Source organism: Thamnophis sirtalis, unplaced genomic scaffold (genome assembly GCF_051295495.1).
Source record: "Thamnophis sirtalis isolate CommonGarterSnake01/CBP01778 unplaced genomic scaffold, rThaSir2_p1.2 scaffold_4, whole genome shotgun sequence".
NCBI classification, from domain to species: Eukaryota; Metazoa; Chordata; class Lepidosauria; order Squamata; family Natricidae; genus Thamnophis; species Thamnophis sirtalis.
The window spans coordinates 31,700,796-31,720,004 of record NW_028261384.1 but is presented as its reverse complement, the minus strand read 5'-3'; the positions used below and the strand labels follow the sequence as shown (position 1 = coordinate 31,720,004).

At 37.7% G+C, this 19,209-nt stretch overlaps 1 protein-coding gene across 2 annotated transcripts in view; it reads right to left on the bottom strand.

Annotated features, from left to right (window-relative positions):
- Positions 1-19,209, bottom strand: part of PPP1R9A (protein phosphatase 1 regulatory subunit 9A) — a 99,296-nt gene that overhangs the window by 15,572 nt on the left and 64,515 nt on the right. For both annotated transcript variants that reach the window (XM_014060119.2, XM_014060120.2), the window contains exons 10-12: positions 17,673-17,769; positions 17,237-17,408; positions 9,852-10,009 (exon numbers count right to left, since the gene is read on the bottom strand). In XM_014060119.2, the coding sequence (XP_013915594.2) occupies positions 9,852-10,009; positions 17,237-17,408; positions 17,673-17,769 (427 nt within the window). The remainder of the gene's footprint in view (positions 1-9,851; positions 10,010-17,236; positions 17,409-17,672; positions 17,770-19,209) is intronic.

Here is a 19,209-nt window from a genome sequence, read left to right as displayed (position 1 = left end):
GTGAAAATTCTGCAACACAAATTTTGCACAAACTCTCTTTAAGCTGTTCTTAGCAGATGTTAATACAAAAGAACAGAATAACAGAGTTGGAACGTCTTCTAGTCCAATCTCCTGCTGTAGCAGGAACTGTGTATCATTTCAGATAAATGGTTGTCCAATTTGTTTTTTTTTTTAAAACCTCCAAAATGAGTACTCAGAACTTTTGGAGGCAAGTTGTTCTACTAATTAACTGTTCTCCCATGCGGGAAATTTCTCCTTAGTTTTAATTTGGTTCTCTCCTTGATTAATTTCCATTGGTTGCTTATTGTTCTGCCCTTCGATGCATTTAAGAATAAGTTGATCCTCTCTTCTTGGGGGCAGCCCCTCAGATATTGGAACATGTTCTTTTTATTAAACAAGACATACCCAATTCCTGTGGTTTTGCTGATTTCAGTTTAGGAGTTACAAATTCCTAATTGCTGAGGCCAATAGTATATAACTTACTGATGTATCCAAGAAGCAGCTTTAAAACTGAAATCAATATCCGATTGTACATATACAAAAAGATAAAATTAGACAAATATTTTCTCTATTTCACAATTAGGATTCATCCTTTTGTTTCCTTCCTTTGCCTCTCTCCTCCTTCCCTTCCTTTTTTTCCCTTCCATATTTAAGTATTGCTTTGTTCAAATGAAGTTCTTTTATATTATTGCCTAAGACACAAACTATGAAACATAGAATAACATTGTTCGAGTTCTGACTCCTTGATACAATTATGACATTTCTTTTGACTATCTTGGAAAAGTACAACTTGCATCATCAAATGACCAGTTAATATATATTACCAATTGCAGCCAAGTCAAACCTAAGGCAAAACATTACTACAGTGCTCTTGATATTGGCCCTTGAAATGTACTGAAAATCTTTTCAGATTGAATTTCATTAATGTAAATGTAAGAAATATAATAGGATTCTGTTTTACCAAAGGCTGAAGTAATGCTAGCCCCCCCCCCCCTTGTATTTGATTGCCACTACAGATGTGTAAATATCAAAGCAGGACAATTACCTCTGTAAACATTTTGATGCCAATCTCATATGAGTTATGAGATTCTCAGGTAATGAATGCAATAATAAATGAAATATGTAATAAACCCACATTTAAACAGTACTTTTTTCTTAGTTCAAATAACTTCAAAATTTAATTTAACTTCATACCCAAGATAAATGACAGGAACAGGGATTGTAAAGGAATTATGAGAAACAATAAATGCAACCCCAACATTTTACTATTTGCCCATTGATCTTTAAAAAAAATGTTCAAATACACTTCAACAACCTAATTACAAGGCTTTGGTGCATAAAATTGCTGCAGGAAATTACAAAAATAAAATGGTTTTTTTTTTAAACTAACGAGGCTGGAATTTAAGGATCTCCTCCCAACCTAGCCTCTTTATACTTATTATTTATGTTTATTACTGTGTAATGATGCTTTGTCCCACTCCAGAAGGAAGTACAAAGAAATACAAGCTCACGGATGTACAGAGCCGGTTGCATTTTTAACAACTTGTCTGAGAGCCTGTGATGATCAAGATATACAATATCTATTAAGAAGTCAATTGATCAAATAACTAGAAGAAGGAGAACTGGCCTCCCCATTCCTTTTTCATCATTTTATTTGGCTTCCATGCAAAGGAAAGGTCTGCTTCTCACCTGCCACTTTGGTGAATGAAAAATATTGTTTTTCTAAGCTACATCTGCTACTTCTTGGTGTGAGCTAGTTTCCTTTCTTTCAAATAATATTCCCTCCTCCAATTTTTTCCCCAATAGCAAGTCTTAATGGCCACCTTAGACCAAGCTAAAAAAAACCAATAATGTTAGGGAATTCCCAGAAGCTTAGCATTTAGAAAGATCAGTCATCAATAAAAACATATAGATAAACCACATTTTAAACACCATTCAAAAAACCTAAAACAAAAAGATTAGAACACCTCAGTTCCAATAGCTAACATTTAGAAATCAGCTCCAAAAAACAAACAGAAATAAATACTCTAAACCAGTGGTCCCCAACTCCCAGTCCATAGACTGGCCACAGTCCGCAGCATGCCAGAAACAGGGCCATGCAAACAAATATGTCCCATCCATGGTATGCAGGCAGCACACAAAAGCATGCCTCCTCCAGTGTGCAAAAAATCTTTCTCAATGGAACTCGTCCCTGACGCCCAAAAGGTAGGGCATCATGATTTTAAACAATGAACCAAAAAATAGCAAACTGCACTCTGTCAAAATTAGTAGGGCAAGCTATACAGGTTATAAAAAATAAGGAAAGGTCCCACATTCACAAACATTGATGATGTTATACCTCGTTGGATACTGAAATATCTTCAGGCAAACCACCAAGATCAAAGAGTACTAAGAATACCAGTGTTTAACCCTGGGCTACAGATATTCTCTTCTATTGAAACACACACATTATATGGCAATGGACATTCCATACTACTTATGAAACTATGTTCAGGTTTTGAGTTTTTGCTATTTTGGCAGTCCTGTATAAATTAAATATTTCAATGCAGCTCAGGGCTATTAAGGTCTCTATTTTTTTTAAACAAATCCAGTGGATTCATAAACTGCAATATGCAGTTGTTGAAAACAGCTAATTAATCTCAGTTATGAATGCCACCTTAAATATATTAATAGTTCTTGGATATTGTTTACTGGGCTTGGCACTGGTTAGTACTCCAGGCAACACTAAAGTTAGACTGAGATTAGAAAAAAACTACCTCCATGTTGTTACCATAATTTGAGGTCATCTTAATTTTTATTTAATATTTAATACTGAATTACACTATTGAATTGTTAATTCTGTTCTGTTGGTACTGCATAAAGTTTGATTGGAAATTGATTGCAAAATTTAGTGGCCAAAATGCTGATTAATCAGGGAGCGTTGTACAGTTTATGCCAACTCAGTAAATACTGTTTATAACTGGTTTGTAATCAACTTAGCTGAGGGACTATCTGTATACACATTCTACTCTTGGTCTTTTCCTGTTTGCTACATGCTACAAGGTTGAAGCATATAATCATTAAATTTACTACATAAACTATTAAAAAGTGTCAATGACACAATAAGTTTAATAACTAAATAAGCCACAGATTGCCTCAAAAAGAAATGAAGCAGGTCTTGCCATAACTTATTTTTAGGTTGTTTATTTCAATTGATTACACCAGTGGTAGTCAACCTGGTCCCTACTGCCCACTAGTGGGCATCCCAGCTTTAAAATTTTATTAAAAATTTTATAAAGTAAAGTTACTTCCCTACTTTATAAATCACCATTACTGTGGAACCGGTGGGCGGTTAGAAAATTTTACTACTAACAGAGATACAAAAGTGGGTGATAGGTATAAAAAGGTTGACTATCTCTGGATTACACAAATCTCTGAAGGAAAATTGCGTTTATTGCTTTATTGTTTTGATGATGTTTTTAATTCTGTGTTTTGGAGCTGGTTTAGGTGGCTTGCTTTTTATATTTGCCTTTATTGATTTGGATTACATGTTATTTGGAATACAGACTATCAGTCTCTCAGTTTGTGTGTACAAAAGTTGAAAAATAGAAAGAAAGGACTGTAGGTTCTTGATTTGTTATAATATCCTATGAACTATTCAAGATAAAACTTTGCTACACAGTTTTGCTACTTTAAACTACACATTCATTTTATTTGAATAAAAGTCAGTAATATACTTCCAGCAGAGCTAACAATTGGGTTTTTAGTTTCCACTATGCTGAGAAAGCAGATTCTGTTTCCAAGAAAAAGGATCACTTTGATCCATGACTGAATTGTGCTTTCTGCTGTGGGCATGGGAACACAGTAAATTTGGTTTTTTTTAAAAAAAATTGCTTCTGAATAAAGCCTACCTAAAGATTTAATCTTCTATTGTTCTGCATAGATAGGTACCTTTAAAATCAGTTTGCAGTCAACCTATAGGTGAGGACTGGGAAAGGAAACTAAAAGGGCTCCCAATGCGATTTCTTAAATTAAAAAAGCAAGCATAGTTATAATTAGGAAAACCCCTACTATTCTATTGTAATTCTTTTCTTGTTAATTGAACAAAAGTAATTATTTACTCATCATCCAGTCCTGACGAGTAAACGTATTTTAATATAAATTTTGATCGCACCTTGCTTTCTCACATGCCCTCAGATCAACCTTCTCTAATCTAATAGTGCATTCAAACTGCATTGAATTACAGTTCCATTGTCTCTGTTGGAAGGGGATTTGAGAGTTGCAGTTCAACAGACACAGAGGCAAAGAACTTCGAAGATAGATGGCTATGTGTATAGACATAGAAAGAAGTGCATTGTTCAAAAGCACAAAGAAATTGGGACTATAAAAAAGACTAGATTGATCTGTGAAAGATCATTACTTAGAGATCCTGAAATGGCTCTCTTTTTTGTAAATAGATGATTGCAGCAAGAACAATTTAACATAAATCATTTTTTAATTTCTTAAAAGGTGACACTTCTTTATTTTGAAACACAGTAAAATACTCAGATCCAAGGACTAAATTTTTGATCCACAATATCCAACTCTATTGAAATAGTAATAGTGCATCATTATAAGTACCTTAGTCAAAATTGTGCAACTTTTTTGATTGGGAACTTTATTTGTCACCCTCCCAAATTTACAAAACTGATACCTTAAGTGCTAAATGAAAAATAGCTTAATTTAATATTCATGACATAAATGGAATGCATATTTTTCTCTGCAGCAGCCCAAAGAAATAGTCTATTTTTCAGAGTATAAGACGCACCAGAATATAAGATACACCAACGTTTTGGAGAGGCATTTTTTTTTAAAAGTAGGTAAGTAGATAGAGAGAGAAATAGAGAGAGAGAGAGAAATACAGTAGGTAGATAGGAAGAGAGAGTAGCTAGGTAGGTAGGTAGATAAAGGGATAGAGAGAGAGAGAGAGAGAAATAGAAAGAGATAGAGAAATACAGTAGGTAGGTAGGAAGAGAGAGAGAGTGTGTGAGTGGGTAAGTAGGTAGGTAGGTAGAGGGATAGAAAGAAATAGAAAGAGATAGAGAGAAATACAGTAGATATAGGTAGGGGGAGAGGGAGAGAGAGAGAGAGAGAGAGAGAGAGAAATATAGTAGATAGGTAGGGCGAGAGAGTAGGTAGGTTGGTAGTAGAGGGATACAGAGAGAGAAAAAGAGACAGAAATACAGTAGATAAGTAGGGGGAGAGAGAGAGTAGGTAGGTTGGTAGGTAGAGAGAGAGAGAAGAGAGAGAGAGAGAGAAGAGAGAGAGAGAGAGAGAGAGAGAGAGAGAGAGAGAGAGAGAGAGAGAGAGAGAGAGAGAAATACAGTAGGTAGGTAGGGAGAGAGAGTAGGTAGGTAGGTAGATGTTCCAGGTGTATTTATCCATGTGCTAGAGAAGGAAATCGCTGACAATCTGCAGCACTTAAAACTTTGTTTCTGCTGGCACAGCACTTGATCAATGTAATTCTCATCTAAAATCCATCATCATGATAGGTGGCTAAAGAAGACTTTTGAAACAGATAATACAAACCTTTAAGGGCAGAATGATGGGGGTTACCAGGGGGCATGGTCAACGGGTTCCAGGACGCCCTGAGAGACCAGCTTGTCAATCTTGGTGTCCACATGAGCCCGAAGGGCGAAAGGAACCCATCGTGCCTTCAGGCGGATGGGTACCACCATGGGGTCCAAATTGAGGGAGATTGGGGTGCCCTTGTAGCACCCCAGGGTGTCGGAGAAAACGTCACCGAACTCTGACAAGAGGGAATCCAGGGAAGAAACAAGATGGAGAGAATTAAGGCCAGCTATGCTGAGCCCAAAAGCCTGAAACCAGTCTAGCCGAAGGAGAGAAGCTAGGGGGCATTGAACCACCACAAGGGGCAGGGACCCATGGAATTGGCGGAAAGTGACAGGGAAGTACCCACAACCCAGGATGGGGATCAAGTTGCCCTGATAGTCTCGAAGAAGGCAGTCGGCAGGAGCCAGCTGGCTAATGGTAAGGGTAGGTATTAATGATCTCAGGGTGTCCCAAGACATAATAGCCGGTGCCACCATCCAAATTCTCCAATCCCTCTTCACCACCCATGGCATCCCGGATGTCATCGTCTCTGACAACGGGCCCCAATTCCAATCTGCTTCTTTCCTTTCCTACCTCACTTCCCTGGGCATCCGGCATGCCCCTGTTGCCCCCTACCACTCGGTTGGCAACGGCATGGCTGAGCGCGTCGTGCATTCGGCCAAGGAGGGCTTGGCCCACCTGGCCCACCTGCCTTAGCCTGTCCGCCTCCAGACCTACTTGCTCGCCCAACACTCCACCCCCTGCCAGCCTACCGGCAAGAGTCCCACAGAAATCCTTATGGGTCGCCACCTGAGGACCACCCTTGACCGGTTGCATCCCTCCTTCTCTCCCACATCAGTCCCCCTGCCAGAGCCCCCTAGGTCTTTTCTGGTGGGTGAGGGGGTCTTCGCTCAAAATTTCACAGGGGACCCAAAATGGCTGCCTGGGGTCATTATGGAGCTAACAGACCCATGCTCTTATAGGGTCCAGCTGGGTGACGGAAGACTATGGTGGCGCCATCTGAACCAGCTGCGCCGCCGGACTACCGAGTGGCCTCTGCCACCAGCCACCTTGCCAGTTCAACCATCGCGGCTGGGGTCCGCTTACCCAGCGGCACCCAACCTGCCGAGCCACGTCCAGCCACAGCACTGCCAACTCCAGCCGCGTTCCCCGCTCCACACCACCGGCAGCCAATAGTTTTACTTAAAGAATGAAGCCTAACTTCAACTTTTCCCATGGACTTGGGGGCCTGGCGTTCCCGTCTGCTGCGTCACAGCAGGAGACCACCTCCTCCTCTGACGACAGACACTCCCTCTCTCCGGTGATCCCAGCGCATGCTCAGAAGACCGGCATACCTAAAAGACTATGCATGCGCTGTCTGGGGGGAAGGGGTGTTGTGTTCTCTTGACGCAGCTGGCAGGCAGGGCCAGAGCAGCAGGCTCCTGATTGGCCCAGGCGTGCCTGCTGGCTGGTGGGACAATCACTGGCCGGCGATTGGCCAGCCGCTGACAGCTGTCATATATAAATAGCTGTCAGGCGGGCCGAGCCGCTGTCCATGTTCTGAAGTTGTTCTTGTTGATACCTGTTAAATAAAGATGTTGAATTTACCTCACATCTCGTACTTTAAATTAACTATCCTGCAATCATATGTATTCGAGAAGCGAAACAAGGTCAGAAAATAGTAATAACGCATCAAACGTTTCTGTAAGTATTCTATATATAAGAGAAAACCTTGAGAACTCTGACTGGGTTAAATCTTGTAATCTTGATTTAAAACAAAAGTTATACATCTGGAACTTGAAAATGATTAGGTTCAAAAGTAATTTAGAGAGAATCATGTAGAATTTTAAAATTTAAGATCATTTTTGTGCCATAAGCTTTTGTGGACTCAGGTTACTTCAAAGGATTGCAAAAGTATTTGCCATCATGAATACATGAACATTTGATGCCAGAAGGGCTGTTGGTAGATTTACCGGATTTGATGCCAGAAGTGTTGTAGATTTACAAGAATAGATTACATGGTTATTGTATAAAAACTACTGGAACTAGACTGATTGTACCATCCATCTTTCTTTCAATTTGGGACAGATTTTTTAAAAATATTTACCTTAAAATTCGGAATCTCAAAATAATAAACTAACCAAATCCAGACTGATTTTTAAAGTACATGCAGTTGATTAAAGTGCTAGTGGAACTTGGAAAGTGGCATAAGGCAAGAAAATAAATTTCAGTCACATACACATTTAACTTCATAATTCCCTTTTCCGACTCTGTAATCCCTTAATTCAGGGTAGAATCAGGGTGACAGGGCGGAATTGAGTGCTTACTGGCCAGAAGCCCATCCTGTTACCAGTTTGGAGAATACTTTTTCTTTGCACCCTAAGAGCGAAAAATCTGTTGCTACCTAGAATTAAACTCTCAACCTTCAAAATGAAAGGTGAGCATCTTCACCACTAGGCCACCACTCCAATTATTTAGTTCATCATGGTAAATATTTTTGCTTGTTGGAAGATTTCATAACTTTCATGGGATGTTGAAGGAAAGGAGAGTTGAAAGAACACTCTTCTCCTCTATGACTTATGTATTTCTATAGAATACACAACAGTCATATACTGCTGATCTTCATCCTAGTTTTCAGTTACATTCGGGGGTGAGATTCAACAATTTTAGCAACCGGTTCTCTGCCCAGTTGCTGGGTGGCTGTGACCATGGTGGGCATGCCCTACTCAACTTTCTGCACCATGGTGTGGGGGGGGCGCTTTCACCCTCTCCAGGCTCCGGAGACTTTCCTCGAGCTTCCGGGAGGGCGGGAGATGGCCTCTCCCAGGCTTCAGAGGCCAGAAATAGGCCTGTTCCTGAACTTCTGGGAGGCGTGTTTTTTGCCCTTCCAAGGCTCCGGACACTTTCATCGAGCCTCCGGAAGGGTGAAAATGGCCTCCCCGGGCTTTGGAGGTCCTTCTGAGGCCAGAAATGAGTCCATTTCAGACTTTCGGAACTTCTGGGATGCCTGTTTTTCACCCTCCCCAGGCTCCAGAGGGTTTCCTCAAGCCTCTGGGAGGGCAAAAACAGCCTCCCCCAGCCTCCAGAGACGCCCTAGAGTCTGGAAATGGGCCTGTTTCCGGACTTAAGGAAGGCCTGTTTTTTGCCCTCCCAGAGCCTCCATGTGCACCCTGCACTTACCTGGCATCCAAAACAGGCTGTATGGAGACTCTTGGGAGGAGAAGTTTGGGCAGGGCCAGCCAGCTTTTGCAACAATCAGTTCAGCGAACCAGATGTAAAATTAGCATTTGGTTTGCCTGAACCAGTCTGAACCAGCTGAACCCCACCCCTTGTTACATTGCAAAATGCAAATGTAGCACTGCTACCACAGGGGAGAAAGAACAAGTACCAGAATCTAATGCTAATGAGGATAAGCAGAAAAGATTCTGTAATGTAATGTATGTTACATGGAAATGTTTATGGGACCACCATAACTGTTTGCAAGGAGTTGGTATAACAGATTATGAAGCAGATTCAGGCTTTTGGGAACTAATCAAGTTATTTTGAACATTTAAACCATTATTTCTTAAAGCATATTTTCCAGCCCATGTCTGCTTCTATTTTAACTTTTTATTTTAAAGTATTTGCATTTCTTTTTTGCACTGTACATCTTAAAATTACTTATTAAATTACCTATTTGTAGTATTTAATATTACAAAGTAATATTTACTTAAATTCAAAGATGGAGGACAAAAGCATATCACAATGTACATAAATTTCAATCAGACAACTTGGCAGGACTGCAAGGAAACCTATGTTTTATCTTCAAACAAAAAATACTAGAATACATTTCTATATAGTTTCATCTCAAGTTATTGCAGGTAACCTTCGACTTAAGGCCACAATTGAGCCCAACATTTCTGTTGCTAAGCGAGACAGTTGTTAAATTTTGCTCCATTCTTCATACAATTGTTTCAGTGAATTGCTGCAATTGTTAAGTTAGTAACACGGTTAAGTGACTCTGGCTTCTCCATTGACTTTGCTAGTCAGAAGACTGACCCTGGGACATTGCAACCATCATAAATATGAATCAGTTGCCATACATCTGATTTTTGATCATGTGGCCATGGGGATGCTTCAATGGCCGTAAGTATAAAAATGGCCATGTCCCTTTTTAAAGTGCTGTTGTGACTGCAAACGGTCACTAAATGAACTGTTGTAAGACGAGGACTACCTGCATTGACCTGGCAGCAAAAGTTGAGGAAACTAAGATGTGCTGTTTGTCATAGTAATGTACTCACCTTTCTTTCAAGACTGTCTTCTCCATCTGTGGAGCTGATGCTGTCACAAAGTCTTGTCCGGGTTGGCAGTGACCTTTTGTTTTTCACTGAAAGCTGCAAACGAGTTTTCAGAGCTTTAGAATCCAATCTTTCTGTTTCAGGGACTGCTTCATTGAAATCTTTTTTGGGGAAAAAAAACAACAACACTCAACTGTCTCAATACTCAGGAATATCCTATGCGAGAGGATGTATAGAATGAACAATATTTTGTTGATCAAATATAGAGGAAGCAATTTGGAAGTAATTTGTCTTTGCACACTGTCATCAAAGTGAATTGATCATTTGTTGCATGGAAATTAAAACTGTGTTAGAAAACATTGGGACATCCTGATGGTTTGTTAAAGGCTGAAGAATAAGTTTTTTATTTAAAAATTAGTGTACTCTAAGTCCTTGGTGATAGAAATGTACTTAAGATAGGTATTTTTCCAGTAAAATGTTTTTTTAGCTTAGTATATTCCATAGTGGCATACAAAGAATGATTATTTACATTCTAAGAAATGTAAACCACTCTAGATGCTAGGGCATCTCCCCTTGTTGTTCTTATAATTCATTAAATTAATTTTTATCTATTTAGTTTGGTCTAGTGGTTAGAGCACCAGTTTGGAAATTGGGAAACTGAATTCAAGTCCTATGTTATCCATGAAAGCCAGCGGGCTGACCTCAGGCCATTCACATTCTGCCTCAGCCCTACCCAACTCTACCCTATAATAAAGGGCAATTGTTGTGAGGAAAATAGGAGGAAGTTGTGTTGGATATGTTTGTTGCCTGGAATTATTTTAAAAAAAATAATGATGGGTAAAATAAATAAAATTAAAGAAAGGTTGCAACTAAGTTGGCTGGATTGTAACTCCAATTTGTACTGGAAGTACCAAATAAAACCTTTTCTTCCAAAGAGAAATATCAGGCCAATTCAAATTGGAATGAAATGTTTCCTGAAAATGCCCAGATTCCACCTTCTTTCTGAAATGACTCATATCATTTCTATAGCTGCTCATTATATAATAGGATACTTTTATTTTGGTTTCTAAAGGGAGCAGTAAAAAACACAGGAAATATAATTAATATAGTTTGAGCGTGTCACTAATATCCACACTTCTCCCTAAATGGGTGTTTACTAGTGAGCATTTGGATATTAGGAGGTTTTGTGTCCTTGAACAGTAGGTGTCAGAAAACTCAAAATCAACGACTATTTTACAAGAAAACTTTTCAATAGCCTCTTTTGTAGAAAGGGTGACTATAGCAACAGTAGATACAGTATTTTCTTCATTTATTCAAGGGATCTAAGGCCTAACTTCTATAAAAAGTATCTGGGTTCATTTGAGGTCAGTTTTCCTTTCTTGCAAATTCCTAAGCCTTATTGATGGAATTAATTAGTAAATGTAGGTATCAATGAACAAGTATTGATAACCACATGACTACCGTAGTTATTTTAATTATTAGAAAAATTAGCAAAGCAAAAGGAAAAGTGAGAATTTGGGCTATGAAATAGTCATAGCTTGCTACAGAGCTAGTTCGCTTTGGAGGTTGGCTATTATGTTGGGTAACCCATTCATCTCTGGGCTTGTTTTCCATTTAACACATGAATAAATACAGAAGTGATAAAAAGAAACTTTTTAAAGAGACAGCAAAAAAAAAAAGTAATGAAAAGCATCTTCTCATGTTTTCCTTCAGTATTGTGCTCTTTCTTTCTCCCATCAATTCTTCTTTTCCCTTCCTTACCAGTGCTGATATTCTAAAAGTATATTTAGTTGAAGAATTAAAACAGGAAGTTCTGTAAAAAAATAAATACGGATTTTTAAGTATGCAGCTTACACAGAATTATTTTCCTCACAGCAATGTAATATAACTACCTACTGTATATGCTCTACTCTATGCATCTTCTCCTTTCCTTGCCTTGCAATATTTGTTAATTTTAAGTAATTTTTAATGTTAATATTTATTATTTTAATATTTTCTCTTGTTTTACTTGGTTGCAAGCCTGGTAATATTTTATTTATTTTAATGTTATTATTTTATTTTATGATAGAGATGATAGGTAGGTAGGTAGGTAGGTAGGTAGGTAGGTAGGTAGGTAGGTAGGAAGGAAGGTAGGTAGGTAGGTAGGTAGGTAGGTAGGTGATAGATAGATAGATAGATAGATAGATAGATAGATGGATGGATGGATGGATGGATGGATGGATGGATGGATGGATGGATGGATGGATGGATGGATGGATGATATGATAGAGATAGAGGAGACAGACAGACACAGATGCATAAATAGATACACAGATAGATGGATAGGCAGGCAGGCAAAAAAGGGAAGATATAGCTTAGCTCCACAGATGTCAGAGAAGAAGCATGGGAGACCTATAAAACTCAGATTTTGAAGATGGCATCAACTTGTCTCTTACAGTCTATGGATTCCTCTCCCTGTAGTAGAATTAATGTTTCAGAGAGTCTAACTGATTTATAGAGCAGAATTTAGCAGCACCAAAAAAGCACTGTAAGAAACCAACACATTCTTTTTTATCTGTGTTCATTTTGAAATGCTCAACAAATATAGCAATAGCACTTAGACTTATATGCCACTTTACAGTGCTTTTACAGCCCTTTCTAAGCAGTTTACAGCATCAACATATTGCCCCCAACAATCTGGGTCCTCATTTTACCACTTAGTAAGGATGGAAGGCTGAGTCAACCTTGAGCAGATGAGACTTGAACTGCCAAACTGCTGACAGTCAGCAAAAGTAGTCTGCATTACTGCACTCTAACCACTACACCACCATGGCTTATGCCATATCCATGGAGAGAACTGTGGACAGTGGAACTGTGATTTATTTTAAAATATGTAACATGTAGTTTGTGTTTACATTCCACATTTTGCTTTTGATTCTTTGAGCCCTGGAATGCTTCCCAAGAACTTTTATATTATTTTAATTCCCTTTTTGTTGTTGGTGGTGGTGGTGGTCAAGTCATTTTATAAACTCTGTGCTCCTCAGGTCTAGATAATTTTTCAATGTATACATGCATTTATTTGCATTTCAATGTGCTTATGTAAATAGATGATATAAAACCTAATTTTCTTCACTTCTGTTTGTGGTGAAATCAATGACTGAAAGCAAAGATGCCCTGGTAGGGGCAGTTAAGAAACTTGAACTCCAAAGTGGGGAGGAATTGAATGAGACCAAATACTTAGGACTATAACAAGTGTTTCTCAAGCAAAAGTAAACAATCTGACAATTTTTTTGTGAACTGATTAATCTTAAAAATACCCTCTTGATCTAAACATTGGAGCTGTTTTGGTTATTTGCACCTGACACTGATGCAACTACTGTATAAGTCAAATAGAAATACCTTTCTTCTCCTTAAACCTTCTTCTTAAGCTTTGTCACAACATACACCTCACTTCAACCAGGGCTGGCTGAAAGTTTTGGTATCTGACAAAATGTTTCCTTCTTTCATTCCATCTAGAAAAGCCATGGACTGAATCTTTTTAAATATGGGCTGGAGTATTAGATCCTCCAAGCATACTTGAGAACAACCAGTTCAGAGTGCAAAAAGGCTAGGCAAAGGTTCCCCTCACACACATGTGTTAGTCATTCCTGAATCTAGGGGGTGCTGCTCAGCTACATTTCAAAGCTGAAGATCCAGCGCTGTCCAAAGATGTCTCCGTGATCATGAGGCCAGCATAACTAAACACCAAAGGCTCATGGAATAAAGTTACCTTCCCACCTAAGGTGATCCCTATTTTTCTACTTGCATTTTTACATGATTTCGAACTGCTAGGTTGGTAGAAGCTGGGACAAGTAACAGGAACTCACTCCATTATGCAGCACTAGAGATTCGAACCGTTGAACTGTTGACCTTTCTGATCGACAAGCTCAGTGACTTAGCCACCTTTTCCCTTTATGCGAAAGGCTATTAGCAAGCAAAAGCAAGAAATGATTTGGGAGTTAGTAATAGAGATTAGCAGCTACTAATTGTATTATTATCTAAGGCAACTGCTTTATTGGGTCAAAAAATAAGGCTAGACCTAACAGAGCAGTAATTGGGTGAGATTAACTAGAGGTAAAAAGTGCTGGGTTTTGTCTTATTAACTTAGTGCTTTTCATAGGGTCAACCAAACAAGCACAAAGCTGCCTTAATATAAAATACACCCAGTCAGCATAGCCATAACTGTTTTATTTATGATTAATAACTAAACTCACATCTAAACTGGCATTAAAAACTTTACAGAATTTTCATATAGATGTTATTGTGAAGACAGATTTTTTTTAAAGATTCATTTTAATAAGTAGACCAAATTTTTTATGTATCCAGAACATGAGTACAATAGTCTTCCCCAATTGGTGCTGTAAAAGTATGAAAGAATTACCAAAAATTGTAACCAAAATATCTGTTATAATGCTATATTGGGAAATACAGTATCATTTAGGAAAGACTTCACGTCAACAAGTTGCATTTTAATCTTGTTTTTCAATATGCCTAATGATAATTTATGTTGGCCATTTTTTATTTTGCAGTACGAACGATTTTTTAAAATTACATTTATGTATCAAAGCAATAATAGGAACATAATTGTCATCCAACTTTAGGCTTTAGTGGCATGGGTATATTGCTATACTGTAACTTACTCTAACATTTTATATTTAAGGTAAGGCATAAGCAGGTAGCAGTGCTTATATGAGCTTAATTGCCCTCAGAAGCTACGTGGGTTATGTTCTACTTAGTTCTTGGATGGGGAACCACTTGGAGAGTCAAGGCCTATTGATAAAAGGCAATGAAAACCACTTGTATAAGGCTGCCAAAAAAGTACTTGGATAGAGTTATCAAGACTCAAGAGTGAATCACTTGTATCTTTATTTTTAGCTATGTACAATAAGACACTTTCCCAGTGTTCTATCACTATTATATTTTTGAAGAAACATCTTGCCAAGAAGCATTTTCACTTTGTTTGCTCATAATATTGAAAAGCAAAGCAAAGACTCATATGAACATCATTTAACCAATGAAATATGAACATAATATTTGCTAGCTGAAATCCTATATTATAAATTGACAGATTTAAAAGGAAGATGAAATTAAATCTAAACTTACTCTGACTTACTGAACAGAGCAGCTATGTGTAGAAGCATTAAAAAGTGATATCAATGCAGCTAAACGGTAAATGATTTGACTGAACTCTTCTTCTGTACCTTACCTAATTACTTACTTAATTATTTACTTAAGTCTGCCAAAGCCAATCTATATGAATGTGGTTATAGAATCAAATGTAAAAGAATCCTCTATGTAACAAATGATCAATAGAAACTCTACATCCTATACTTTCCAAGTTTTAGACATGCTATTTAGCATTAGATAATCCTTTTCCTTTGAAGTAAAAATCAAAACTTCTTAATGAACATCATCTTTTGTTTCTAACCTTAGACAGATTAGAGGACAATATTTGTATCTACATGGAAAAAGTGCCAACTGGCAATTCTAATAGAAAACTTTATCAAACATGTTTCTTCTGGATAAAAAAAGAATTATATACTTTGAATTTTTATACATTTAAAGAAGTTGTTCTTGCAATAACTGCCTTTTACCTTAATTATATCATGGTATGACTCAGGAAGCACTACAGAGTTAGGCAAGGTTGAAAAAAGGGTCTTGATTGTGTGCAATTCTTTCATACTTTTGGTGATGTGTAGTTGTGGCTAAACTTCATAATTCCGTCTACTGGCAATATGGTTAATGAATCAAGAGTCTGAATCTATACATTTGATAATGACTCTTTGTAATATTTCATCACATAAAGATCAGGATTTTGATTTCAAAACCCTAGTTAGCATAACAATGTCAAGTTTCTACAATATTGATTCCTGAAATGGAAACCAACGTTCTGATCAAAAAAATGGCAAGAAATGGAAGTCACGTCTGCTCACATATTTTTAACCAGCATGCAAGTGGGTATAACAAAATATGGATTCATAAGGTTGTACAGGCTATGAAGTACATGTATAAATGTGCAACAGCCAAATGGAATGGATCTACAACTACATATGTTTTCACATTATTTCTTTTGCTGCACTACTTATAAGTATTATGGGATAAGGACATGATCCCATAATTAAACATCCACTACACATTTATAACACTAGTGGAAAGCAAGTAAAGCTCTAGCCGGCAGGGACTTATTACATCTGCTGTCACAATGGACACAGTTCTACACTAAACATTAAATCATACACTCTAGAAAAAACTTACCAAATACATCATCAGAATCAACCCCCTTTATATCTCCTTCTGCAAACATGCACAGGAAACCTATTAGCCAATAGCCTATTATATTCTATCTTTAAAATATTACAAATATCTTCTAAAATATATATTTTTAAAAAGTTACCATAGACGACAGTCAGAAACCTATTTTCTACCTGAAACACATTACCAAGAAGCTACTTTACTCTAGAAAAAAATGATTTATGTAAATGACAAAGGTGCTTTCACTAAATGTATTAAAAACCTGACAAAGAATTATATGTATTAATATTATAAATGGGATAGCATTTATACAACCCAAAGTTCATGTGTGTATGGGACTACAGATAAACCTTTAGATGATAGATTTAATTCAGCATATTATGCTGAAAATCAGTTGTGTCTTATTTTCTTTTCTTCCAGTGCCTGACTCTGCCAATTTTTAAATCAAATACACATATACATGGGTTTGTTCCTATAAATTAACAAAGAATTGCTTCCCAACAGTGTATATATAGTGCTTCTATATGCATCCATACCTCTTTTCCATTTGTTTCTACACTGGACCACTCAAACTATGCTACTAATATGCTCCCTCTGCTCTTCTGTAGCTGACCATTATATGAGAAATGTTTTTTTAAAAATTTATTTAAAACATTTATATAGTTGCCTGTAATGAACCAAACTCTGGGCAGTTTACAACCCAGAATTTGCAATGTAACAGAAAGAGAAATTCATTATCAAAGCATGTACGACTCCTTACCCAAATAGCCATGTCCACCCCTGCTCTGAACACATAAACACACAGGTCTCTCTATTGATGCATAAGTCTTTGGTTTATTTTTACAGATACAAAAGTCACTGCATTTTCACCTTGGAATAAGAGTAAATGTAAAACATATAAGAGTGTGCAAACTCTTCGTTAATTTGTTCATTAACATAATAAGAAAAAATCAGAGATAAATCGAACAAAAATGCAGTTATACACCTTACAGGTATTTTTAAATAACATGTTTTGAGATGTCAGCACATCATTTAATACATTCTGAAAGTAATAATAATTCCAAAATCGGTTCAGACAGTAGTAACTAAGTTATCATCTGATTCACAGTCTGACAAACCTTGAACTAAGGTATCCAGGCCAGATATTTTCGTTCCATCAAGATTTTCTGTTTCATTGCCTTCTGAGGATTCTCCAACAGAGGTCTGTTGTTCGAAAGCATTGTTATTGTTATTTAGCTGGCTTTCATTTTGCCTCAGCAGCCTGAGCACTTCTGCTTCAAGTTCTTTAATCTGAGAGAAACATAGGCAACTGTTACGAAAAGACTTGAGACATTTCGTTTTCTTGAGACAATTAAACAAAACATCTATCAATACTTCAGATCATGAGGGTTGCTTCAAGTCCCTGTATTAATACTGGGATAATCTCCATGATTTATAGTACTATAATGTGGCTCATTGATTTAAAAGGTTTATAATCTGCCGTTCTTTTATCAAAATTAATACAAATGAATTAATAATGCTTTCAAAATGAATGAAAGTTACAAAGTTTTTTACCTGAGCTTTTAAATTTTGAACTTCAAGAAAGTGAGCTTTTTCCAGATCTTCAATTTTTTTCTTGTCATCATCATGGTACTGCATATACTCAAGTTCTCTTTAGGGGAAAACATATTTGCTGGTTAGAGCAATCTTTGAATTGTGTTAAATACTGAATCAATTTGCTGAGGCATTGTACTGTACTTTAATATGTAGTTTCTCAGAGAATTTCTGTTGATAAAGAGGTTTAATACGAATCTTATAACAATTATGGAACAATAAAAGGTGGAAAGGTATTTTTTATTGAGTGCACTGAAGTAGCATTTCAGATTATCCTTTATGAAAAATGGTTAATTAGCACTATCAGAAAACAATGAAGGAAAATCAATGTTATTAAAAGTATGTCATGTGGTTTGCTCCATAGACAAGAAAGCGGTGATATAAAGGCATTACATTTTCAGTTAATGTTACTCATTTAGAATATGCTTAAATATTTTAAAAGCTATTGGTCAACCTGTTTGGTATATTGTATAAATTTGTAATTTTAGCTTAAATGATCATATATGTTTTAGAAGGCTTAAGCACACAGGTACTTTTTGATTAATAATATTTGGAGGCTTATATCCCAATCTGGTTTTTATTTTAAAACCTCTTAGCCGCAATCCTAACATATATTATCAGCTGAAAGTATTGGAATGGATTATATTTAGCCTTGTTTCTAGAAGCTTAAAGTGCCACATCAGGGGTAGGTTGCTGCTGGCCCTTGCCGGTCCTCGCGAACCAGTTTGTCAACGGACCCGGAAGTAAGTTCCAGAACGCCTGTCCCGTCCCCAACCCTGTATACTCGGCTCAGAAAAGCAACTCCGGGAAGGTCCTTTGGTGGCGCTATCTTGTCTTTCATAGCCGGGTCGTGCTCCCTTGTCTTTCAAGCTGCCTCATTTCCAATGAGGGGGGGAGAAATTGATATTTTTTGTCCCTCTCCATGGATCTCCTTCCCAATTGGAAATGAGGTGACTATGAAAGACAAGGCAGCGCAACCTGCTCAGGATGTAGAAACAGCAAAAGAAGGAACAGGAGAGGAGTTCCAAGCGGGGCTTTTCAAACAGCCAAACTCCTCTCCTGTCCCTTCTTTTGCTGTTTGAACAAGCCGTGCGGGTTGCGCTCCCTTTTCTTTCAAAGCCACCTCATTTCCAATTGGGGGAGGGGGGAAGAAATTGATTTTTTCCATCCCTCTCCATGGATCCCCACCCCAATTGGAAATGAAGTGGCTATGAAAGTCAAGAGAGTGCGACCCATACTGCAGACAACAAAAGAAGGAACAGGAGACAAGTTCCAAGCGTTCAAACAGCCAAATGCCTCTCCTGTCCCTTCTTTTGCTGTTTGAACAAGCCGCGCGTGTTGCACTCCCTTGTCCTGGCTGCCCCACTGCCCGTGCGCGCTTATGTTTTCCAAGGCATGGAGAGATTCCGGAGCCCATCCATCACCCCCGTGGAAAACATAAGCACAAACACACAGCCTGCACAATTACAGCCCTGGAAAGTGGAGACTCTAGGAAGGA